The sequence below is a fragment of the Myotis nattereri genome (assembly GCF_964212035.1).
Source record: "Myotis nattereri genome assembly, chromosome: 3".
NCBI lineage: Eukaryota > Metazoa > Chordata > Mammalia > Chiroptera > Vespertilionidae > Myotis > Myotis nattereri.
In genome coordinates this window covers 115,799,722-115,825,590 of record NC_138077.1, presented here as the reverse complement: position 1 = coordinate 115,825,590, position 25,869 = coordinate 115,799,722, and the positions used below count along the sequence as shown (strand labels likewise).

General features: G+C 43.9%; 1 protein-coding gene across 3 annotated transcripts in view; it reads right to left on the bottom strand.

Moving 5' to 3' along the window:
* The window catches only part of ACAD9 (acyl-CoA dehydrogenase family member 9), a 58,598-nt gene extending 36,085 nt beyond the window's left edge, over nt 1-22,513 (bottom strand). For all 3 annotated transcript variants that reach the window (XM_081086169.1, XM_081086171.1, XM_081086170.1), the window contains exons 1-2: nt 22,297-22,513; nt 12,487-12,580 (exon numbers count right to left, since the gene is read on the bottom strand). In XM_081086169.1, the coding sequence (XP_080942295.1) occupies nt 12,487-12,580; nt 22,297-22,428 (226 nt within the window). In that variant the 5' untranslated portion in view covers nt 22,429-22,513. The remainder of the gene's footprint in view (nt 1-12,486; nt 12,581-22,296) is intronic.
* Between the last annotated feature and the right edge of the window lie 3,356 nt (nt 22,514-25,869).

Below are 25,869 nucleotides of genomic sequence, written 5' to 3'. Positions count from 1 at the left end.
AAGGATAACAAGGTAAGGGAAGTTATAAACACCATTAAGTCAATAAAACCAACTTTGATTAAATAAATTCCTTAAAAGTCCTATCAAAGTTCACAGAGAAAATCGATAACCCGAATAGTCTTGTATCTATTAAAGAAATTAAATTAGTTAAAACTTTCCCTCTAAGAAAATTCCAGGCTCAAATGGCTTCACTGTCAAATTCTGCCAAACCGTCAAGGAAAATATAATACCAACTTTACATAAAGTCTTTAAAGAAACTTAAAGAGAAAGAAACACTTCCCAACTCATTCTATAAGGCCAGCATTAGCCTGACAAAAATATCACAGAAAATTAAACTATGGACCAATATCCCTCAGAAAAACAAATACATATATTTAAAAAAAAAAAAAAAAAGCCCTAACCGGTTTGGCTCAGTGGATAGAGCCTGCGGACTGAAAGGTCCCAAGTTTGATTCCGGTTAAGGGCATGTACATTGGTTGCGGGCACATCCCCAGTAGGTGTGCAGGAGGCAGCTGATCGATGTTTCTCTCTCATCGATGTTTCTAATTCTCTATCCTTCTCCCTTCCTCTCTGTAAAAAACCAATAAAAAAGCTCTCTGTGCCTGTCCCTCCATCAGAGGGCAGGCTCTCTCTGTCTATCCCTCGAGTCAGAGGGCAGACACCACATCCAGCCCAAGTTTTTAATCTAATTTTACGTCTGTCTTTCATTATTCTTTAATCCCAAAAGCGCCTCATAACTTGCACAACCAGCTCACGTCTCCCTCTCCGTGCGGGACATGGAAAGGAGACCACAGCCCCAGTGCGCCCACCATATTCTGGTGCCCATTGTGGGGGCTAATTGGAGAAAATTTCTCAAAGCTCGTGTGGATTCCCGCAAGAAATATTAAGTTCAACGTGGACCCGAGAGAGGAACTGGCCAATTTAAAGAGAAGTCTGCACCTGGAGCCACACCTTACAGCTGCAGATAATCAACCGCCCCAGCCACAGACAGCAATGATCCCAAGCGGCCCACTGAAGATAAGAAGTGGGAGGCCCACACCAGTGTTAAGTGCAATAGAGACGATAAACCCAAACTACTGGACAGAGAGGCCCTATAGCCTCAGAGGCCAACCCAAAAACACTGCCACCCAGAGGCTGAGCCACAAACTGACTCTTAGCTAAATACAAATTAAGGAAGTCTGGGAAACAAATACAGCCTGCTTTAAAATCAGGACAGTGGTTTACAAGACGGAGGAACAGTGTATTGCAGGGAAATTCAACACTCTCCTGAATACCTGAATACCTGACAGGACTAAGGCGAGCCAGACTGACGAGTGGAAGAACCGAAGGACCTTCACTACTGCAAATTTTTTTTTCCTTCTTTTTTCGTTTTTCACCTTTTAACTAAGAAACCAATTTTTTTTTCCATCACCTGATTTTACCCTTTTAATTACTACATTTTTATTTTTAACCAGTATTATTACTGCTACCATTTTACCATTTTTTAAAGTGCCATTTTATTTTCTCTTTATTTTATTTTGGGATTAGTGTTCTCCATTCTATTTTCATCATTCCTTTAGCATCAATTTTCCCTACCTCAATTTTACCTCTATGCTAAAACCCTCTCCCTCACTTTTCCCCTTTTGTTGTTCTGTTTCTCTTACCCTATTCCTGCTTTAGATTTTCCCTATTCCTTCTGTTTACCTCCTGTCAAAATTTCACCCTACTTATATATCCTATTTCGAATCCACTGCTCTAAATCCTTATACACATATCCCTTATCTTTCTTCACTATCCAAATTTTTTTAAAAATATATTTTATTGATTTTTCACAGAGAGGAAGGGAGAGATATAGAGAGAGTTAGAAACATCGATGAGAGAGAAACATCGATCAGCTGCCTCTTGCACATCCCCCACCGGGGATGTGCCCACAACCCAGGTACATGCCCTTGACCAGAATCGAACCCGGGACCTCTCAGTCCACGGGCTGACGCTCTATCAACTGAGCCAAACCGGTTTCAGCACCAATTCTTTTTCTTCTTTTATCTTTCTATTGTTTTGTTGCTGTTTGCTTGATTGTTGAGTATATTGGTTTTTTTGTTGTTGTTGTTTGTTTTTTTGTGTGTCTGTGTGTGTGTGTGTGTGTGTTTAGTACTGGTTGTGAGGCTGTTTTGCTTTTTCTTTTTTTCTGCTGTTTTTTCCCCTCCCTCCACCCCCCCCCCCCCCCCCGGTTATTTTTGTGCTTCTGTTTTCCCTTGCCTCTCTGGATATTATTGGTTGTTTCTAGTTTGCATTCATCTCCAGGGAGCTGTTGCTGGAGTTTGTTCGGATTAGTGGCAGTTCTATAGGAGTTTTCTCCTCATATACATAGCCTCTTCCCCTCTTCTACTTCATTCTCTCTTTTCACTCTTTTTTTTTTCTCTCTCTTTTTTTTCTCTTTTCTTTCCCCCTCCTTTTTCCCAATTTCATTTTTGCACTACTTTTTTTTTCTTCCCTACTTTTCTTTTCTTTTTTCTCTTTTATCTTTTTCTCTTCTTTCTTCCTTGTCCCCTAATTCTCTTAATTTGGGTGGTCACCTTTATTTGGGATTATGAATATCGTGAATATATTTGTGTTTAGTGCGTGGTACGTGGTGCCTTGTTGTGTTGTATTTTGTGCCTTTAAATCAACGCAGCAGATCCAAGCAACAGCAGCCTCCTGAGCACCACACCCTCTGTCTGAGGAACAGCAGCTGTATGTGAAGCCTCCCCCCACCAGCCAGAAGAGCCACCACAGCTGTGAACAGCACCCACCAGAGGAGCTACTGCCAACTGAGGAGCAGCTGCTACCACAACCGCCCGAGGAGCAACCACAGCCCAAGGAGCCACTGCCACCCAGGGAGCAGCCACTGAACGACTCAATGTCTAGATATGTCCATGAGATCAAACATGGGTAGACAAAGAAACCCCCAAAGGAAAGAGAAGGAGGACTCTCCAGAAAAGCAGCTAAGTAATACAGAGGCATGCAACATGACAGAAAAAGAATTCAGAATACGGGTCCTAGAGTGCATAAACCGGATGGAGGAAAAAATCAACAACCTCTGCAAGAAGCTAGAAGAAACAGATGAAAAAGTCAACTACCTATGCAAGAAGCAAGAAGAAACAAATGAAAAAAATCAATAACATATGGAAGAAGCTAGAAGAAACAGATGAAAAAATCAACAACTTAAGTAAGACCCAAGAAGAAATGAAGAGTGATATAGCTGCAATAAAAAACACCATTGAAAGTATCAACAGTAGACTAGGAGAAGCGGAGGACCGAATTAGTGAATTAGAAGACAAGGAAGCAAAACACACCCAAAATGTACTGCAATTGGAGAAAAAAATTAAAAGACAGGAGGAGAGCCTAAGGGAGCTTTGGGACAACATGAAACGAAACAACATATGAATAATAGGGGTGCCAGAACAACAGAAAGATGAACAAGGATTAGAAAACCTATTCAAAGAAATCATATCAGAAAACTTCCCTGAGGTGGAGAAGAAAAAAGTCACACAAGCCCAGAGAGTCCCAAATAAGGCGAACCCAAAAAGACCCACACCAAGACACATCATAATTACCATGGCAAATGTTCAGGACAAAGAGAGAATCTTACAGGCTGCAAAAGAGTGACGAAAAGTTACATACAAGGGATCTCCCATTAGATTATCAAATGATTTCTCAACAGAAACACATCAGGCCAGAAAAGAATGGACAGAAATTTACAAAGTGATGCAAAGCAAAAGACTGAATCCAAGATTACTCTATCCAGCAAGGCTATCATTCAAACTTGAAGGGGAAATAAGAAGCTTCACAGACAAAAAAAGGCTAAGGGAGTTTATCACCACCAAGCCAGCAATGCAAGAAATGCTAAAGGGACTGGTGTGAAAAGAAGAAATAAAAAGCTCAGAAAGAAAACAGCCACACAAAAAAAGAAATGGCTACAAACAAGTACCTTTCAATAATAACTTTAAACGTAAACGGACTAAATGCTCCAACCAAAAGACATCGAGTGGCTGAATGGATAAAAAAACATGACCCATACATCTGCTGTCTACAAGAGACCCACCTCAGTAGAAGAGACTCACACAGACTGAAAGTGAAAGGATGGAAAAATATCTTTCAGGCAAATGGAAAGGAAAAGAAAGCTGGGGTAGCAATACTTATATCAGACAAAATAGACCTCAAAGTGAAGGCCATAACAAGAGATAAGGAAGGCCACTTCATAATACTAAAGGGATCAATACAACAAGAAGATATAACCCTGGTAAACATATATGCACCCAATGCAGGAGCACCCAAATTCATAAAAAAACTCCTGGAAGATATCAAAGGAGAGATCGACAACAATACAATCATAGTAGGGGACTTTAATACACCACTGACAGCAATGGATAATTGCTCTAGACAAACAATCAGCAAAGAAACAGCAATCCTAAATGACTCACTAGATCAGATGGACTTAATAGACATCTTCAGAACACTTCACCCCAAAGCCATGGAATATACATTCCACTCAAGTGCTCATGGGACAGATTCAAAAATAGACCACATATTGGGTCACAAACAAAGTCTCCCCAAATTCAAGAAGATTGAAATCATAAAAAGCATCTTCTCCGAACACGATGGCATAATATTAGAAATAAACTACAATAAAAACAACCCAAAATACTCAAACACCTGGAAGCTGAATAGCATGTTATTAAATATTGACTGGGTTACCAATGAGATCAAAGAAGAAATTAAAAACATCCTGGAAACTAATGACAATGAAAACACAACAATCCAAAACCTTTGGGACGCAATGAAAGCAGTCCTGAGAGGGAAGTTTATAGCTCTACAGGCCAATCTCAAAAAACAAGAAAAAATGGTAGTAAATCAGCTAACTCTACAACTCAAAGAATTAGAAAGAGAGCAACAAGAAAACCCCAGAGTGAGCAGAAGGAAGGAGATAATAAAGATTAGAGCAGAAATAAATGACATAGAGACCAAAAACACAATACAGAAAATCAATGAAACCAAGAGCTGGTTCTTTGAAAGGATAAACAAGATTGACAAACCTCTAGCCAGACTCACCAAGAAGCAGAGAGAGAGGACCCAAATAAACAAAATCAGAAATGATAGAGGCGAAATAACAACAGACCCCACAGTAATACAAATGATTGTTAAAAAATACTTTGGACAGCTATACTCCAACAAACTAGACAATCTGGAGGAAATGGACAAATTCCTAGAAAAATACAACATTCCAAAACTCAATCAAGAAGAATCTAATAATCTCAACAGGCCAATAAGTATGGAAGAAATTGAAGCAGTCATCAAAAAGCTTCCATCAAACAAAAGCCCAGGACCAGACGGCTTCACAGGGGAGTTTTACCAAACATTCAAGGAAGAACTAAAACCTATCCTCCACAGGCTACTACAAAAAATTCAAGAGGAAGGAACACTTCCAAGCTCATTCTATGAAGCCAGCATCACCCGAATACCAAAACCAGGTAAAGACAACACAATAAAAGAGAATTACAGGCCAATATCCCTCAGGAACATAGATGCCAAAATCCTTAACAAAATCTTAGCAAATCGGATCCAGCAGTACATCAGAAAGATCATACACCATGACCAAGTAGGATTTATCCCAGGGATGCAAGGATGGTACAATATCTGCAAATCAATAAACGTGACACATCACATAAACAAATTGAAAAAAAAACACCCACATAGTCATATCAATTGATGCAGAAAAAGCGTTTGACAAAATTCAACACCCATTTTTGATAAAAACTCTCAGTAAGGTGGGAGTAGAAGGATCATACCTCAACATAATAAAAGCCATATATGACAGGCCCACAGCCAACATCATACTCAATGGACAAAAACTAACACCATTTGCCCTAAGAACAGGAACAAGATAGGGATGCCCCCTCTCACCACTCCTGTTCAACATAGTACTGGAAGTGTTAGCCATTGCAATTAGGCAAGAAGAAATAAAAGGCATCCAAATTGGAAAAGAGGAAGTAAAACTGTCCTTATTTGCAGACGACATGATACTATACATAAAAAACCGTAGAGTCTCCATCAAAAAGCTACTAGACTTAATACATGAATTTGTCAATGTAGCAGGATACAAAATTAACCCTAAGAAATCTGAGGCATTTCTATACACCAATAGTGAACTTCCAGAAAGAGAGATTATAAAAACAATCCCATTTACCATCGCACCAAAAAAATTAAGCTACCTAGGAATAAACTTAACTAAAGAGGTAAAAGACCTCTACTCAGAAAACTACAGGACGTTGAAAAAAGAGATAGAGGAAGACATAAAGAGATGGAAGAACATACCATGTTCTTGGATTGGTAGAATCAACATCATTAAAATGTCCATACTACCCAAAGCAATCTATAAATTCAACGCACTTCCCATTAAAATACCAACGGCATACTTCACAGATCTAGAACGTACTCTCCAAAAATTCATCTGGAATAAAAAACGACCCCGAATAGCTGCAGTGATCCTGAAAAAGAACAAAGTAGGTGGGATCTCAATACCAGATATCAAGATGTATTACAAAGCCACTGTTCTCAAAACTGCCTGGTACTGGCACAAGAACAGGCATATAGATCAATGGAATAGAATAGAGAGCCCAGAGATCAGCCCCAACCAATACACTCAATTAATATTTGACAAAGGAGGCAAGAACATACAATGGAGCCAAGATAGTCTCTTCAATAAATGGTGTTGGGAAAATTGGACAGATATATGCAAGAAAATGAAACTAGACCACCAGCTTACACCATACACAAAAATAAACTCAAAATGGATAAAGGACTTAAATGTACGACAGGAAACCATAAAACTTCTAGAAGAATCCAAAGGCAACAAAATCTCATACATATGCCGAAGCAATTTCTTCACTGATACAGTTCCTAGGGCACTTGAAACTAAAGAAAAAATGAACAAATGGGACTACATCAAAATAAAAAGCTTCTGCACAGCAAAAGAAACCATCAACAAAACAACAAGAAAACCCACTGTGTGGGAAAACATATTTACCAATATCATATCTGATAAGGGCCTAATCTCCAAAATTTATAGGGAACTCATACAACTTAACAAACGGAAGATAAACAATCCAATCAAAAAATGGGCAAAGGACCTAAATAGACACCTTTCAAAAGAGGACATTCAGAAAGCCAAGAGACATATGAAAACATGCTCAAAGTCACTAATCATCCGAGAGATGCAAATCAAAACAACAATGAGGTACCATCTCACACCTGTCAGACTGGCTATCATCAACAAATCCACAAACGACAAGTGCTGGAGAGGATGTGGAGAAAAAGGAACACTTGTGCACTGCTGGTGGGAATGCAGACTGGTGCAGCCACTATGGAAGACAGTATGGAGTTTCCTTAAAAAACTGAAAATGGAACTCCCATTTGACCCTGTGATCCCACTTCTAGGAATATATCCCAAGAAACCAGAAACACCAATCAGAAAGGATATATGCACCCCTATATTCATAGCAGCACAGTTCACCATAGCTAAGATCTGGAGACAGCCTAAGTGCCCATCAGTAGATGAATGGATTAGAAAACTGTGGTACATCTACACGATGGAATAGTATGCTGCTCTAAAAAGGAAGGAACTCTTACCATTTGCAACATCATGGATGGAACTGGAGAGCATTATGCTAAGTGAAATAAGCCAGTCAATGAAGGAAAAATACCACATGATCTCACTCATTCATGGATAATAGAAACCATTATAAACTTTTGAACAATAATAGATACAGAGGCAGAGCTGCCTCAAACAGACTGTCAAACTGCAGCGGGAAGGCTGGGGAGGGTTGGGGGGCAGGAGGGAGGGGGGTAAGAGATCAACCAAAGGACTTGTAAGCATGCATATAAGCATAACCAATGGACATAAGACACTGGGTGATAGGGGAGGCTAGGGGACTGTCAAGGGCGGGGGGGAAAAAAAGGACACATATGTAATACCCTTTGTAATACTTTAAGCAATAAAAAAAAAAAAGAAGAAGTGGGAGGAGTATGAAGTGGACAACGAAGAGCCCAGAAGTGACCAGGAGCCCAGGAACACCTGAGAGCACCCTTCTTGCCATGCTAGCAGTAATCAGCTGTACGAAAGAACAGTGCAGCCAATCTGGATGCCAGAGCATTACGTACTTTAAATGTAAACACTATCGTCATTATATCACAGCTGTTTGAATGTGATTGTTTAGTGTATTTAAACTCCTCCTTAGTTTTTAAGGATCCATTTACATGTTATTCAAGTGGTCTATTGATATATATAGACAATTTCACAGGCTATAATTTGAATTCTAAGACATTCCCATACTGTTCTGAGCTCTATAAGCTTGACTTCTTACTGTCTTTAACTAGAATCCTTTAGAAAAGCCAAGTCATAGACCGGAAATTATAAATGTAAAGAGTACTCTCGTCACTTCAGATGTGCTTGAAGGAGAGTTCTCATTGTTTTAGTACTGTCCTTCAGATAACGGGGCTCTAATTACGTGAAGTTCAAGTGTTTCACAGACAATTCAAGACAAATCCAGGCTCGATTATTGTGAATTCTAATACAAATAAACACATTTCCATGGTGTTCGAAGCTCTGTAAGCTTGAATTCTTAAGGACTTTAACTAGAATCCATTAGAAAAGCCAAGTGTTCTACGTCATTTTAAATGTAAACTCTATGCTCGTCATTTCACTTCCGTTTGAACGGGATATTTCAGTGTATTTACACTCGTCTTTAGTTATTAAGGATCCATTTACCTGTTATTCAAGATTTCCGTTGACATATATAGACAATTTCCCTGTCCATAATTTGAATTCTAAGACATTCCCATACTGTTCTGAGCTCTATACGCTTGACTTCTTACTGTCTTTAACTAGAATCCTTTAGAAAAGCCAAGTCATAGACCGGAAATTATAAATGTAAACAGTACTCTCCTCACTTCAGATGTGCTTGAAGGAGAAGGAGAATTCTCATTGTTTTACTACTGTCCTTCAGATATAGGGGCTCTAATTACGTGAAATTCAAGTGTTCCACAGTCAATTCAACACAATTCCAGGATCTAATATTGTGAATTCTAATACAAATAAACACATTTCCATGGTGTTTTAAGATCTATAAGCTTGAATTCTTAAGGATATCATGTAGAATCTTCAGAAAAGCCAAGTCTTTGAACGGGGCTTTAAATGTAAACACTATCGTCATTATTTCACAGCTGTTTGAACGTGATTGTTTAGTGTATTTAAACTCGTCTTTAGTTTTTAAGGATCCATTTACCTTTTATTCAAGTGGTCTGTTGATATATAGAGACAATTTCACAGTCTATAATTTGAATTCTAAGACATTCCCATAGTGTTCTGAGCTCTACTAGCTTGAATTCTTACGGACGGTAACTATAATCCTTTTGAAAAGCCAAGTCATTGACGGGAGCGAAGCCTGACAGCCCTGGGGCTGGTGGAGCAGCAAAGCCTCACGGCCACGGCCACGGGGTCAGCAGAGCAGCAAAGCCTCAAGGCCACGGGACCGGCGGAGCAGCGAAGCCTCACGGCTCCAGGGCCGGCGGAGCAGCAAAGCCTCACGGCTCCAGGGCCGGCGGGGCAGTGAAGCCTCACGGCTCCAGGCCGGCGGGGCAGCGAAGCCTCACGGCTCCAGGGCCGGCGGGGCAGCGAAGCCTCACGGCTCCAGGGCCGGCGGGGCAGCGAAGCCTCACGGCTCCAGGGCCGGCGGGGCAGCGAAGCCTCACGGCTCCAGGGCCGGCTCCGGCCGGAGCCCAGCCAGAGCGAAGGCCTGGGTGCCGGGTGCCGGATGAAAACCGGTGCCAGCAGCCCGGGGAAGGGAAGGCCTAGTGCATGAATCACTTCGTGCAACAGGCCTCTAGTTGCTAAATAAACAAGAACCTCTGGGGGTCCTCAGTTTGAGAAGCACTGCTGTCCATCTAGCATCACTGATCTTCAGTGAGCTCCTCTAAGTTGGCTGACCATACCCTAAGGAAGGGATCTTTCCATCTACACTGGTACCCTCAACCTGCCGTCTGCAGCCTACTGCTGGTCCATAAACTATTCCTGATTCATAATAAGCTAAGTACCAAAATCGAGGGCAAACTTTTAGAAATATTTGCAACAATTTTACATTGCTACTCAACCAACCACATATGGGCTTATATTTCATAAGTCCTTGGCATTTTTTTCATTTCATTTTGCTAGTTGTTCATTTTTATGGTATTTTACAAAAGTGTCAGTCTGCAACACTTTGGAAATATTTAAAAGTGGTCCTTCACAGATATATTGTGAAACATCCTATATAATAAAAGAGAAACATGCAAATTAACCATCCCTCTGCTACGCTTACCAGCCAATCAGAGTGAGTATGCAAATTAACCTGAGAAAGATGACAGGTTAATTTGCATACACAAGCACCAGGCAGCCGGGGAAGGGGCAGGTTCTTCCCCTGCGTCGACATGGCGCCAGGGAGCTGGGGGCAAGGTGGCGTGTGCAGACACCAGGGAGCCTATGTTGGGGCGGGAGCTTCCCCTGTGTCACCATGGTGATATGGGGAAACTCCCACCTGGCAGGCGCGCGCATGCAGGCACCGGGGAGACGGGGTCGGGTCAGGAGCTTCTTGCCCTGCGGCTGCTTGTGCATGCGCAGGCCCCAGGAAGCTGGGGGGGGGGGGGCGGCACACATGTACGCCAGGGATGCTTCCGCCCGGATAGCACGCACACACAGGCGCCTGGGAGTCGGGGTTGGGGGGGGGCGCGCGTAAGCTGGGGATGGGGGAAGCTCCCATCCCACTGGAGTGCGTGCGCGGGTGCCGCTACGCCCACCAGCCAATCAGGGCAAGTATGCAAATTAACCCAACAAAGATGGCAGCAGCCATGAAGCTGGATGCTTGGGTTGCCCCTGGTGACGGAGGAAGCCAAGCTTCCCGCCCGCCTTGGCTGCTGCTGAAGGAGTGGTTGGGAACCTGGGTCGGGGGTGACGCAGGCTTCCAGCCGACCCTGGCCTCTGCTCAAGGAGTGGCTGGGGAAAAAACAAAAAAAAAAGGAGGGGCTGGCCTCCTCTCTAGGAGGGGCTAGGAGCCTGGGTGGGGGGGGGGGGGTGGCCAGCCTGAAAACAGCCCTCAGGCCCTTACCCAGGCTGGCCACGACCCCATGGAGCAAGAGTCCCCGTGGGGGGGCTTGGCCAGCCTGCAAACAGCCATCATCCCCTCACCCAGGCTGGCTAGGCACCCCAGCAGGGACCCCCATCCTGAAGGGGGTACAGTCAGCCTGAAAACAGCCCTCAGGCCCTTACCCAGGCTGGCCACGACCCCATGGAGCAAGAGTCCCCGTGGGGGGGCTTGGCCAGCCTGCAAACAGCCATCATCCCCTCACCCAGGCTGGCTAGGCACCCCAGCAGGGACCCCCATCCTGAAGGGGGTACAGTCAGCCTGAAAACAGCCCTCAGCCCCTCACCTAGGCTGGCCACACACCCCCAGCGGGGACCCTCACTCCATGGGGGTGTGGCCAGCCTGCAAACCACCACAGGCCCCTCGCCCAGGCCACCCCATGCCCCAAGGGAACCCCCACCCTGATCCGGGACACCCTTCAGGGCAAACCAGCCAGCCCCCACCTGTGCACCAGGCCTCTATACTAATAAAAAAGTAATATGCTAATTAGACTAGGAGACCTTCCAGACAAAGGCATGGTAGTGGGGCCGAGGTAGAGGCGGTTAGAGGCCAAGAAGGGAGGGCAGTTGTGGGTGATCAGGCCAGTGTGGGGGGGCCATTGGGGGTGATCAGGCTGGGGGGGCAGTTGGGGGTGAGCAGACCAGCAGGGGGGCCAGTTGGGGGCGAGCAGGCCATCAGTGGGGGTCAGTTGGGGGTGATCAGGACTGTGGGGGGGGGCAGTTTGGAGTGAGCAGGCCAGCAGGGGGGCAGTTGGGGGTGAGCAGGCCAGTGGAGAGGTAAGGTGGGAGCAAGCAGGCCAGCAGGGGGGGCAGTTGGGGGTGATCAGGCTGGCGGGGGGAGCATTTGGGGGTGAGCAGGCCAGCAGCAGGGGGCAGTTGGGGGCGAGCAGGCCAGCAGGCAGAGTGGTTAGGGGCAATCAGGCAGGCAGGCAAGTGGTTAGAAGCCAGCAGCCCCAGATTGCGAGAGGGATGTCCGACTGCTGGTTTAGGCCCGATCCCTGTAAACTAGCAGTAGGACATCCTTCCAGGTGTCCCAGATCGGTGAGGGTGCAGGCCAGGCTGAGGGACATCTCCCCCCGACCCCGTGCACAAATTTCATGCACTGGGCCACTAGTTGAAATATAATTAAACAGCCATTGGGATAATCCTCAAAGCAAAATACTGTCAATAGACACTATTTCCCCATGATTAATGACACTCCAGAGAACTTCCCTTCTGTATATAACTTCTAATGTAAATGTCAAAGCATCGCCCTTAAAATGGAAATTGGTAATGGTAAAGAAAATCATACATACCCTCTTCAGTGAAGAATCTTTCTATGGGTCCCACAAACTGATTGATTTCATTAAGTTCATCTTGGCTAACTTCTGGAAATGGGAAAACTTCTTTCTAAAAATGATAATTAGTAAAAATGAATTTTAGCAACTTTCCATAGTGGTAATATCAGTCAAAAAGGAAGGAAACAGATTGGCTAGGTCCCATATCTGGTAGGCAGACCATTACCAATTAAAAGAATTAGAAAGCAAACCACAGAAGGTGCTTAAGATACAGGAATTGTATGTTAGTCTCCACTACCCAGATACATCCCCCTACCCTACTCAAGCAACTTTACTAGTAATTTTTATTGCTTTCCTTATCAATAACAAGTTATGATGATTTCCCCATGAAACAACGAGCCCTGGACCAACATTTCAAAGCCCTGGGTTCTATCTCCAGTTTACTAACTGTGTGGCCTTCACCAAATCTCTACCGCCCCACATACTTCCATTTTCTCACCCATAATATGCAGGTAATATTTACTCAATGTCATTGTGAGAATCATGGAAGATAACTGGTGTGAAAGCTCTTTTACTAAAATGTAAACTTTTACACTAGTTATTTTGTGAGTTTAAAGATGCTGCAGTTGACAAGAGCATAGTGTGTGGTTACAAAGTCTGACATCTTGTAAGGTTCCCATCCAGTTGCATACTCCAGCCTCCGTTCCTCCTGCTGGATAACAGCTGTTACTTTGAATGTGCAAGGTAACAGGGTCACTGAAGGAGGCACAGATGTTGAGCCACATCAACCTTAATTCAGCCCTGGCTCTGCCACTTATTAGACGTGTGACTTGGATAAGTCACACAGCCTGTGTTAGTGTTAGCTGACATCAAATCAACCAGATAGTGTGTCCTGGAAATAAAAGTAATTGTAGTTATTTGTATCAGATCTCATACCTGAAAAACAAATTAGCTTCAAATCTCTATCTCAAACCAATGAGTGGTCAATATTTCTGACTAGCCCAGAATTCCCCATTTGGGCCATCACTATATATTACCTAAAATCATCCTGTGTGCTTAGTCCGTTTGGCTTTTTGGGCTCCAGATATTCCTGCCAGCACAGCAGTTCTCAACCTGTGGGTCGCGACCCGTTTGGGAATAGAGCGACTCTTTCACAGGGGTCGCCTAAGACCATCGGAAAACACATATATAATTACATATTGTTTTGTGATTAATCACTATGCTTTAATTATGTTCAATTTGTAACAATGGAAATACATCCTGCATATCAGATATTTACATTACGATTCATAACAGTAGCAAAATTACAGTTATGAAGTAGCAACGAAAATAATTTTATGTATTAAAGGGTCGCGACATTAGGAAGGTTGAGAACTACTGTGCCAGTATGACATGAGTATTTGGATTTGGAACTGCAGCTGCTGAGAAGTGATGTGCCAGATCACAAGCTGCCAGCCTCCAGAAACCCTGCCTCTCTTCATGGCACCTCTCACCAAGAGTCCCCAGATAGGTCTTCAAAGCAAAGGAATCTTCAATTTTTCCCCTCCAGCCCTTGAATATCTAATAAGCCACAAAACATTGCCCACTCTAGTAACATACTCCCAAATCTGTTTTCTCCCCTTAGGCTCCATGACTACAGGCTTTTATATGTGGGGCCCTACCCAAAAGTGAAAGCTGACTTAAAGAAATTCCTGCCTTCAAGTCCACTAACCCTGCCCTCAAGACTGTCTAGAACAGTGGTAGGCAAACTGAGGCTCGCGAGCCACATGCGGCTCTTTGGCCCCTTGAGTGTGGCTCTTCCACAAAATACCACATGTGGACGCCGCACATACTGTGCGATTGAAACTTCGTGGCCCATGCGCAGAAGTCGGTTTTCGGCCTGGGCAAGTCTATTTTGAAGAAGTGGCGTTAGAAGAAGTGGGGGGTGGACATATAGAAAGGATGAATGAAAGGAGATAGACGAAACAAGTATACGAGCGTGGATGGGAGAGTTGGAAGGGGTCAACCTCAGCAAAGGTACCTCAATCAGATTGAGGACGTTTTTAGCAAAGGCCAGCTTAGGAGTACCCTAATTAAGTTAATAACAATGTACCTACCTATATAATTTAAGTTTAAAAAATTTGGCTCTCAAAAGAAATTTCAATTGTTGTACTGTTGATATTTGGCTCTGTTGACTAATGAGTTTGCCGACCACTGGTCTAGAAAAAAAAAAATGCTGACTTGCCGGGAGCCGGTCCATCCTTGCTGTTTCAAGGGACCTGGCATATATGGCATACTATTCTTAATATGTTTGCTCACCTTCTTGGCACTATGTGTTTTAACCAAGGTCACCTCTCTGAGAAAGGTTGTTTCCCCAGGTAGGGATTTTCCCCTGAAGTTAGGGAGGGAATAAAACCCCTTAACTAAGTGCCAAGCTGGAGAACCTGGACAGATCCTGGCTAGAGATCCTGGCTAGGCTGCTGATCAACTGAACGCTGTCTCCGTGTCATTCCTTCTTCGCCGACTCCGTCCACACCTTTGGGGACCCCTGGACCTGCTGGGGTTGAACCCCAGCATATGGCGCCCGAACAGGGACCCCTAGGTAAACGCCCCACACTCGGGATGGATCAGACTCCACCGTAGGAAGAGGGTGGATAGTCTTCGCCGACTCTGTCCACACCTTTGGGAACCCCTGGAACAGGATTCCCCTAGGTAAGACCCCCCACCCCCCATTGAGAACCCCACACTCGGGATGGATAGGACTCCACCAGGGTACTGCAGACCCCCCTATAGAGGATAAGTAGGGTAAGAAGGTGGATAGTACAGAACTTAGATTGAGAATATGTGCCATACTGAGTCCAAAGAAAGAAGACTCTGTATTGATTCTTAGATTGAGAAGATGTGCCATACTGAGTTCAAAGAAAGAAGACTGTATTGATCTTTAGATTAAGAAGATGTGCCATACTGAGTCTAAAGAAATAAGACTCTGTATTGATCTTTTAACACATATGCTTGCTAGCAGAGGAATTAAGGTTACTCCCAGTCAGAGAGAACGTTTTATACAAGAAGTATGTCCATGCTTTTCTGAGGAAGGAAAGGTAAATGTAAAGGCATGGGAGGAGGTAGGCCCAAGGAGCCTTATCCTTAACCCCACTGCAGCCTTTCCACCCCGGGAAAGTGCAGGATTGGCAAGCTCTCCCTGGGGTGATAGATCAGGACTCAGGTAATAGCGGAAAGCGCCAATCCTACTCTTAAAATAGATACAAGAGAGCATTTGGGGTTTTTCTTTTTAATGCCTGCTTTTAAAAAATAAAAAAAGGGGGAATTTGCCGGGAGCCGGTCCATGCTTGCTGTTTCAAGGGACCTGGCATATATGGCATACTGTTCTTAATATGTTTGCTCACCTTCTTGGCACTATGTGTTTTAACCAAGGTCACCTCTCTGAGAAAGGTTGTTTCCCCAGGTAGGGATTTTCCCCTGAAGTTAGGGAGGGAATAAAACCCCTTAACTAAGTGCCAGGCGGGTAATTAATCACTTTAACTACGAACAATCATGCTTAAGCTACATAATCTTTACTCCCTGGAATGGAGATAAGAAACGCCCTAACCTTTGGAATAGAGATTGATAGGATTGGAATCAACTGGTATAAATACAGATGTAACAAGACAACACACACAGAACCTAGACACAGAACCTACACAGAACCTAGAGACAGAAGAACTTCGCTGGAGAGAACATGGCAAAAGATCCTGGACAGAAACTGGCCACAGAACCTAGAGACAGAACCTAGCGAGAGAACCTGGCTGAAGAACCTAGAGACAGAACCTGGCTACAGAACCTGGATAGAACATGGCAAGAGAACCTGACTAGAACCTGGTGACAGAACCTGGCTGGAGAACCTAGCGAGGGAACATGGCTACAGAACCTGGCTGGAGAACCTGGCTGGAGAACCTAGCAAGAGAACATGGACACAGAAACTGGCTCGAGATCCTAACCAGAACTTCACTGGAGATCCTGACCAGAACTTGGCTAGAGATCCTGGCTAGGCTGCTGATCAACTGAACACTGTCTCCGTGTCATTCCTTCTTCGCCGACTCCGTCCACACCTTTGGGGACCCCTGGACCTGCTGGGGTTGGACCCCAGCACTGACTCTGCTCACTTTGCAGCCTCTCAAAACAAAGCCAGCCCCTTAGCTGAATATACAGAGGCTCAACTCACTGCACCTGCATTCACAGCCTCATGGTTTCACCTGGGCCTTGTGCAATGAACTGTGTTAGAGGAAAATTATACAGTGGGGCCTTGACTTATGAGTGTCCTGACTAACGAGTGTTTTGAGATACCAGCGCTCTCCACCAATTTTTTGCATTGAGTTGATAGAGTAATTTGAGTTAACGAGCTCCTTAACGAGCTCGGTCTCAGAACGAATTAAACTCCTAAGTCAAGGCCCCACTGTACAATTATTCTGGTACTAATGAGCACTCCAGATGAGAAGAGAACAGGCTGGGAACTAGCTGGCCCTCAAGTACAACCAAATAATAACTGCTACGAGAAGAGAGATCTCAAGTATATGGGAAAGGAAATCTCTGATATCAATGTTTAAAAATTGAATGAAGTGCCTCATTGGTGCTGGGTTCAATTTTAACATCAGCAGTTTTCAAATGTTTCAAAGCAGTAAAACATGTTTCAACTAAATTTAGTACAGAAACCAAACATGTAAAACAGATAAAACTCAAGCTGCTCTGGCTGTGAGGTAGAAGGGGAGAAAGGTCACCCAAATATCTCCCATTCAGCTTCCCACTGGTCCCAGCAGTAGCCCCAGGGGCACTTCCATGAAAAGTAAAGATCCAACTGAGGGCAGTGTGACAACTACTGGTTTAGATGGCCTGAAGATCTTCTATTCTTAAATTCTAAGCATCTCAGATGCCATGTTCTGCTCAAACCCCTGTAATGCTGTGAGAGATGATACTGACCTGAATCAGGGCAATGGTAGTGAGGTGATTAAAATCAGACAGATTCTAAATATTAACCTGAAGGTAGAGAAAACAAGATTTGCTGTCAGATTAGTTGAGAGTATGAGAATAAGAGGCATCAAAGGTGATTCCAGGAACTTGGTCTGAACAAGTTGAGCAAATAGAGTTGCCACCATCTATGATGAAGACTGGTGGCAGGAGCAGGATTGGGTTGGGAGACCAGGATCTTAGTTTTGCATATACAAATTTGAGATGCCTATTAGACATCTAGTGAAGCTTTTAGTAGAAAGGTAGACATAAAAGGAGTCTGAAGTTCAGAGGAGAAATCTGAGCTGGAGAAATAAATATGCGACATCAGGATATTGATAGTATTTAAAGCAACAATACCAAACTAGACCACCCAAGGTGGGATGGTAGATGGAAAGATCTACAGACTGAGTCTTAGAGAAATCCAGTTCTGGCAGCCGCCATTCCTGGAAGTAGAACAAAACCATAAAGGCACGAACAAGCCTTTCCCAGTCCACCCCCCCACCACACATCACAAAGGGGTCCAATGGAGACATCTGGGACAACTCAGATAGGACAACATTGCTGTCAGCATCTAGTTGTAGGAGAAAGTGCTATGTTCTCGAGGTACAGAACCCCCACTGTCCACCATACTCCCACAAAGGAATGGTTCCCTGAGACTGAGGCAACCTAATTACAGAGGGGACACCCACATCACCTAGGGATATAGGGCATTTTCCATGGCCCAGCGAAAACCACCCCACAGAGATCTCTGAAGCACTAGACATATGAATAAGAGAAAATAAAAAACTTGCATTTCAGGTGTCTAGGCAGAGAAATAACCCAACAAATACCATGAATAACCAAGGTAACATAGTAGCTCAAAAAAATGGAAAGTCGCCGAGACTGGTTTGGCTCAGTGGATAGAGCGTCGGCCTGCGGACTGAAGGGTCCCAGGTTCGATTCCGGTCAAGGGCATGTACCTGGGTTGCGGGCACATCCCCAATAGGAGATGTGCAGGAGGCAGCTGATCGATGTTTCTCTCCCATCGATGTTTCTAACTCTCTCTATCTCTCTCCCTTCCTCTCTGTAGAAAATCAATAAAATATATTTAAAAAAAAAAATGGAAAGTCTTCAGAAAATAAATGTAAAGACATGGAAGTATGTGATTTAAATGGCAGAGAAGTCAAGATTGAAGTTCTGAAAAAAACAAACAAACAAACAAAAAAACTTCAACAAGTTACATGAAAATTCAGAAGGGCAGTTTTATGAATTCAGAAATATAATCTATGAAAAAAAGGACTACTGCCCTGACCGGTTTGGCTCAGTGGATAGAGCATCGGGCCACGGACTACAAGGTCCCAGGTTCAATTCTGGTCGAGGGCATGTACCTTGGTTGCCAGCTTGATCCCCAGTAGAGGGCATGCAGGAGGCAGCTGATTGATGTTTCTCTCTCATTGATGTTTCTCTGTCTTTCCCTCTCTCTCCCACTCTCTAAAAATCAATGGAAAAATATCCTCCAGTGATAATTTTAAAAAAAGAGAGAGAGAGAGATGAAGAATAAAAAAGAATAGTCCAGCCAGCATGGCTCGTGGTTGAACACCAACCGATGAACCAGAAGGTCACGGTTCAATTCTTGGTCGGGGCATATGCCCAGGTTGTGGGCTCCATCCCCAGTGTGGAGTGTGTAGAAGGCAGTGGATCAGCGATTCTCTCTTATCATTCACTAGAGGCCTGGTGCATGAAATTCATGCACTGGGGGGAGGGGGGGGGGGGAGTTCCTCAGCCCGGCCTGTGCCCCCTCTCAGTCCGGGACCCCTTGAGAGATGTCCGCCTGCCGGCTGAGGCCCGCGCCCTCTGGGCATGCATGGAAAAGACAGGACAGAAATTTCATCACACACCTGGAGTCACAGTGAAGGCACTGTTCCCTTCTTTTTTTCATTATACCAATTATTTTTATATTGTGCTTTCTGATGGAGTCAGATGGTTCTGGAAGAGTTCTTCTATTTTTTTCAGAGGCAGCCACAAACTGTGCATCACTTGTAGCTTGAAACAGGTTGCCAAGGGCCAGGCACAGACAGCGTCTGACACTGGCGTACACGAGTCCCTCCCAAGAGGCCCAGAACCAATACACCAAATGACCAGCTTCAGACAATATCAGAGCAGGCTCCATCAAACTTCACCAACAGCATACCCAAAGGAAGATCACAGCAGTACATGCACAGCAGCTCACATATGTCAGGGTTGAGCTTCACAGTCAGCTAGTCTGAGATCGAACTCATGCACAAACTGGCCACCATGAATCAAGACTCAATTACAACAGAAGGCCCACAAAAGCCATACAAAGGACACTGCTAGAGCACGCAGCTCAGATCAAGGTGACTGCACCACTGGGTTCCACACGACACCTACTCCATAATGCCACTCCATGAAGACTTGGGAGTCATACCAGATCTATTTTATACATAGAAACAAACACAAAGAGGCAGCACAATTAGGGAAACAAGGAAACAGGCCCCAAATGAAAGGAGAAATCTACAGAAAAAGAGCTAAATGAAATGGAGGCAAGCAATGTATCAGATATAGAGTTATAAAGATGCTCAAGGAACTTAGAGATAACTACACCAGCATGAAAAAGGACATACAGACCACCAAAAAGAATTTCTCAGGAAAAAAAATTCCATATCTGAGATCAAGAATAAACTGAAAATAATAAAGAGTAGGTTGAATCAAATCAACAATTTGGAAGAAAAGGTAGAAGAAAAAAAAAATCAAAGCAGCAAAAAGAAAAAAGAATTTAAAAAATGAGGATCATTTAAAGGAACTTTGGACAACATGAAGCTAACAACATTTGCATTATAGGGGTATCAGAAGGAAAAGAGAGAGAGAGCAAGGATTAAAAACTTATTTGAAGAAACAACAACAGAAATTTTCTAGCCTGGTGAAGAAAAAAGACACACAAATCCATAAATCACAGAGTCCCAAATAAGATAAACCCAAAGAGGCTCACACGAAGATACATCCCTTTTTATGCTGTGGAACCAAATATTCAAATTATCAAGGGTGACATCATCAGCCAAGATTAATATATCCAGCAAAATTATCCTTTATATATGAAGGAAAAAATTAAGACTTTATAGATATACAGAATCTGAGGGAATGTACCACCACAAGACCTGCATGACACAAAATACTCAACAGTGTTCTTCTACCTGAAACAAAAAGACAAAAAGATATAGAACTATGAGTAAGATGACTAACAGACAGAAGCAGAAAATTGCAACCATTGTTCAGAATAGGGTACTATACACTTAAATGTAACATAAAGGTTAAAGGAGTAAAAAAATTAAAAAAAAAAAGAGAAAGAAAAGCGCTACTGCAATTTAGAAATAAACAGCATAAAAAGGGATAATTTGTGACAACAAAACATAAAAGGACAGTGGGTAAAGATCTGAATTTGCACATGGAAATGGAGATAAGATGCAATCAGAAATAAAAACTACTGTATATATTAAACTTTCTTTTACATAAACCTAATGGTAGCTACAAAAAAAAATCTAAATCTGAGACACCTAACAATATAACATTAAAAAAAGAGGAAACAAGGAAAAAAATCATAGAAAGCCACCAAAATGAAATTAACAGAACATAAGGGAAAATTAACAATGGAGACATAGAGCTACAAGAAAACAATAAATAAAATTATTATATTATATATCAATAGTCACACTGACTGTAAATAGGCTGAACTCCAATAAAAAGACACAGAGTAGTAGGTTGGATCAAAAAGGAAACCCAATACACAGCCTTCAGAAGACCTATTTCAGCTGCAAAGACAAACATAGGGGTGAAACCTGATACTCCAAGCAAACTGTATCCAGAAAAAAGCTGGGATAGCCATGACAAAATGGGTTTCAGATAAAAAAGGTAATAGACAAATATGGACATTTTATAAAGGGGACATTAAAGCAAGAATATATTAATATATACGCACCCAATCTGGGAGCACCAAAATATATAAAGCAACTACTAACAGAACTACAGGGAGAAACTGGTAAAAACATAATGATAGTGAGGGACTTAAATACTTCACTAATCATATGAACAGATCATCCAAACAGAAAATCAATAAAGAACTATCAGCCTTAAATGAAACATTTGGCCAAAAGGACATAAGCAATATTTACATAGACTTTTATCCCAAAACACCAGATTATATATTCTTCTTCTAGTGCACATGGATCATTCTCAAGGATAGACCATATGTTGGGACTCCAAACTAGCCTCAGCAATTTAAGAAGACTGAAATCATACCAAGCATATTCTCCAACCACATGCTTTGAAATTGGAAATGAACTGAAAAAAGCAAACATACGGATATTAAACAACAACTACTAGACAATAACTGGGTCAAAGAAGAGATAAAAAGATTCAGAGACAGCTCAGCCAGTGTGGCTCAAAGGCTGAATGTGACCCATGCACCTTGAGGTCACTGATTCCATTACAGGTCAGAGCACATGCCTAGGTTGCGGGCTTGATCCCAGTGTGGGGCATGCAGAAGACAGCTGATCAATGTTTCTCTCTCATCACTGATGCTTCTATCTCTCTCTGAAATCAATGAAAACGTTTAAAAAAAAATAGCTGGACCACTTGTCAGATGCAGATTCTCAGGCTTCCAGCCATGGAAAAACACTTCCTTTTTCTAGGAAAAATTATATGACCTAGAGGGCCTCAGGAATCTGGAATTTTAGCACTCCCCGTCCCTTGGGTGTATCTGTCAAGTAAGGACTAGGACAAAGCTTTACCCCAGTCTTTCCTGATAAGAGCAAAGACGGGAGGCAGAGACGAAAGGCCCGCCGGGTTCTGCCTTACCTTCTCGATCCTGCCCAGGAAGAGCTCCTTGGCGAAAGCATGGGTGCGCGGACTGGAGCGAAGCGCTCGCCTGCTAACAGCGAAGGACCGCAGAGCCCAGCAGGTGCGCGCGCGGAGCCCGCAGACCATCATGCTGTCCCGAGTCCACACCCTCACAGGATTGTCCTGGATTCCCGCTCCGGCGCCCCGATGACGTCAGAACATCGCGCCTCTCCACAAGCCAGAGCGCATGCGCGGTACCCGATGACATCACTTCTTTGCGCCTTCCACCACATGGTGCGCATGCGCTTTGTATGATGTGGTTGTTCTGCGCCTTCCTCTGGCCAGTGCGCATGCGCGGCTGGGGAAGGCGGCCGGGCTAACACCATCTTAATGGTGTCAGTTCCCAACGTTGGGGAACCTGAAGGACTTTGTTTTAAAGTACTAATGGTTGCCGGGCTGGTAGTGTTCATTGGTAGAGCCTCCTCCCATGCACCGGAAGCTGGTGGGTTCGTTTCCGGTCAAGGACCCGTCCCTGGATTGCAGATTGAATCCCCAGCCTGGGTTGGGAGCACCAAAAGATTCCAGATCTCTCTGTCTCTCCACCCCCCCCCCCCCCCCCCAATTTCCCTTCCACTCTCTTAAAAATCAATGGAAAAAATATCTTTGAGCCCAGTTGGTATGGTTCAGTGGTTGAGCGTGGATCTATGAACCAAGAGGTCATGGTTTGATTTCCGGTCAGGGTACATACCCGGGTAGTGGGCTCCATCCCCAGTAGGGGGCATGCAGGAGGCAGCCAATTAATGATTCTCTCTTATTATTGATGTTTCTATCTCCCTTTCTCTCTGAAATAAATAAAAATATATTTTTAAAAAAGAAAGAAAAATATCCTTCAGTGAGGATTAACAAACAAATAAGTTTGTGTTATTTCTATTTTGTCTGAACATACAACATTGCATGGTATTCTTCCGTCCTTATCCCCACTTATGTTTTAGTTCTAGACCTTTATAATTTACTAGAGGCCCGCTGCACAAAAATTTGTGCACTGGGGGGTGGGGGGGGGGTCCCCTCAGCCTGGCCTATGCCCTCTCGCAGTCTGGGACCCCTCGGGGGATGACCACCTGCTGGCTTAGGCCCGCTCTCCGGGGGATTGGGCCTAAGCTGGCAATCAGACATCCCTCTGGCAGCCTGGCAGCCCTCAGGGGATGTCCACTTGCCAGTGGGGAGCAGGCCTAAGCTGCAGTCAGATATCCTTAGCACTGCTGAGGAGGCAGGAGAGGCTCCCACCACCACTGCTGTACTGGCAGTCGTCAGCCTGGCTTGTGGCTGAGCAGAGCTCTTCCATGTGGGAGCTCACTGACCGCCAGAGGGCAGCTCCTGCATTGAGCGTCTGCTCCCTGGTGGTCAGTGTGTGTCATAGTGACCAGTCATTCCCAGTCTTTCTGCTGTTAGGGTCAGTTTGCACATTACCCTTTTACTATATAGGATAGAGGCCTGGTGCATGGGTGGGGGCTGGCTGGTTTGCCCTCAAGGGTGTCCTGGATCAGGGTGGGGGTCCCCACTGGGGTGCCTGGCCAGCCTGGGTGAGGGGCTGATGGCTGTTTGCAGCTGGTCACACCCCCTTCAGGGTGGGGGTCTCCACTGGGGTGCCTGGCTAGCCTGGATGAGGGGCTGATGGCTGTTTTCAGGCTGGCGGGTGACTGAAGCTCCCAGCCTCTCCTTTTTTTCTTTTTTTATTCTGGGATTTATTTAACCTTCTATAATTGAAACTTTGTTGCTGCTCCAGCTCCGAGGCCACAGCCTGCTGAAAGCAGGTATCTGGGGTTTGTTTAGCTTCTATAATTGCAACATTGTTGCTTAGAGTGGAGCTCAGAGCCCGGCCGCAGCAGGGAGGAAGCTTGGCTTCCTCCATCACTGGAGCAAGCGAGCCTCCTGCTCGCTTCAACTGCATGGCTGCTGGCCGCCATCTTGGTTGGGTTAATTTGCGTATTCTGATTAGCCAATGGGAAGCATAGCAGAGGTATGGTCAATTACCATGTTTGTCTATTATTAGATTAGATGTATCCAGTGCTCATCAGTCCTTTTGTCAAAATTTCTCAAATCTCTTAGTTGGTTTGTCCTGTGATAGATTCCTCAGAAAGGACGCATAATAAGTGTATTCACCAAATTCTTGTATGTTCAAAACCTATGCAAAGCTACTTTTCTATATTTTTTTTTAAATTGAGGTCCAGAGAATTTATCTTCTAAGTTAATTAATTGTATTTGTATTTGGATATGTCTCTGAGTGTTGATTGTGGGCTAGTTATTCCCCCCCCCCCCCCTCAAGGACTTAGAACATTCAGGATGCAGGTTCAAGCCTTCTTTTTTTTAAAAAAAAAAATGAATAAATATTTTTATTGATTTCAGAGAAGAGAGAGGGAGAGATAGGAACATGAATGATGAGAATCATTGATAGGCTGCCTCCTGCACACCCACAACTGGGGATTAAGCCCACAACCCAGGCATGTGCCCTGACTGGGAATCCAACTGTGACCTCTTGGTTCATAGGTTGATGCTCAACCACTGAGCCACACCAGTCAGGCATCAGCTCTTCTTTAATATAGACCATTTTCTTTAATTATAGTCTTACATCTTAGTCTTATTACATGTACGTATATGTTTTTAAAAAATATTTTTTTATTGATTTCAGGGAGACAGGCAGAGGAGGAGAGATAGAAACATCAATGATGACAGAGAATCATTGATTGGCTGCCTCCTGCACGCCCCCTACTGGGGATCAAGCCCAAAACCTGGGCATGTGCCCTTGACTGGAATTGAACCTGGGACCTTTCAGTCCACAGGCCAGTGTTCTACCCATTGAGTCAAACTAGCTAGGGCTATATGTTCTCTTTTCATCTGCTACATCTCTACTTTCTCTCTGATCTCTAATACCTCCTTACATTTTATTTTCTTGGATCCTTTTATTTCCATCCTCAATGCCCATTTCTGTACTTTCAGTTATATCTTTTCTCCGTTAGGCAGCTGAGATAATTTTATCTTTTTCTTTCTTTCTTGAGTTTAGTGAGCTTCCATTGCACATCTTATTTGTCCACATTTTTTGTTGTTAATCCTCACCCGAGGATTGCTTCTTCAGAGAGAGTAGAAGGGAGGATCAGGGAGAAAGAGAAATAGAGAGAAACATGGATGTGAGAGAGCCACATCAACTGGTTGCCTTCTGCACGCACCTCAACCAAGATTAGGTAGGGAACCCACAACACAGGTACATGCCCTTAACTGGGAATTGAACCCAAGACACTTCAGTCCACAGGGTGATACTCTAACCACTTAGCACACCAGCCAGGACTTATTTGTCCAATTTTACAGTCAAAACTCAGTTCTCAAATGTCTCCACCTCAAACAATTTAGTTCTCAACCAACTTGTTTACAGGAAAAAAAAGTCTGGATTGTGGAACAAAACTTCAGTTTTGTGACCTGACAACCGTTTTATGATGATACCTCAGCATGACAAAAAAGCTTCTCTCAGGCCACAAAGGAGAGAATGATCGCCCTGGCTGGTTTGGCTCAGTGGATAGAGCGTCGGCCTGCGGACCAAAG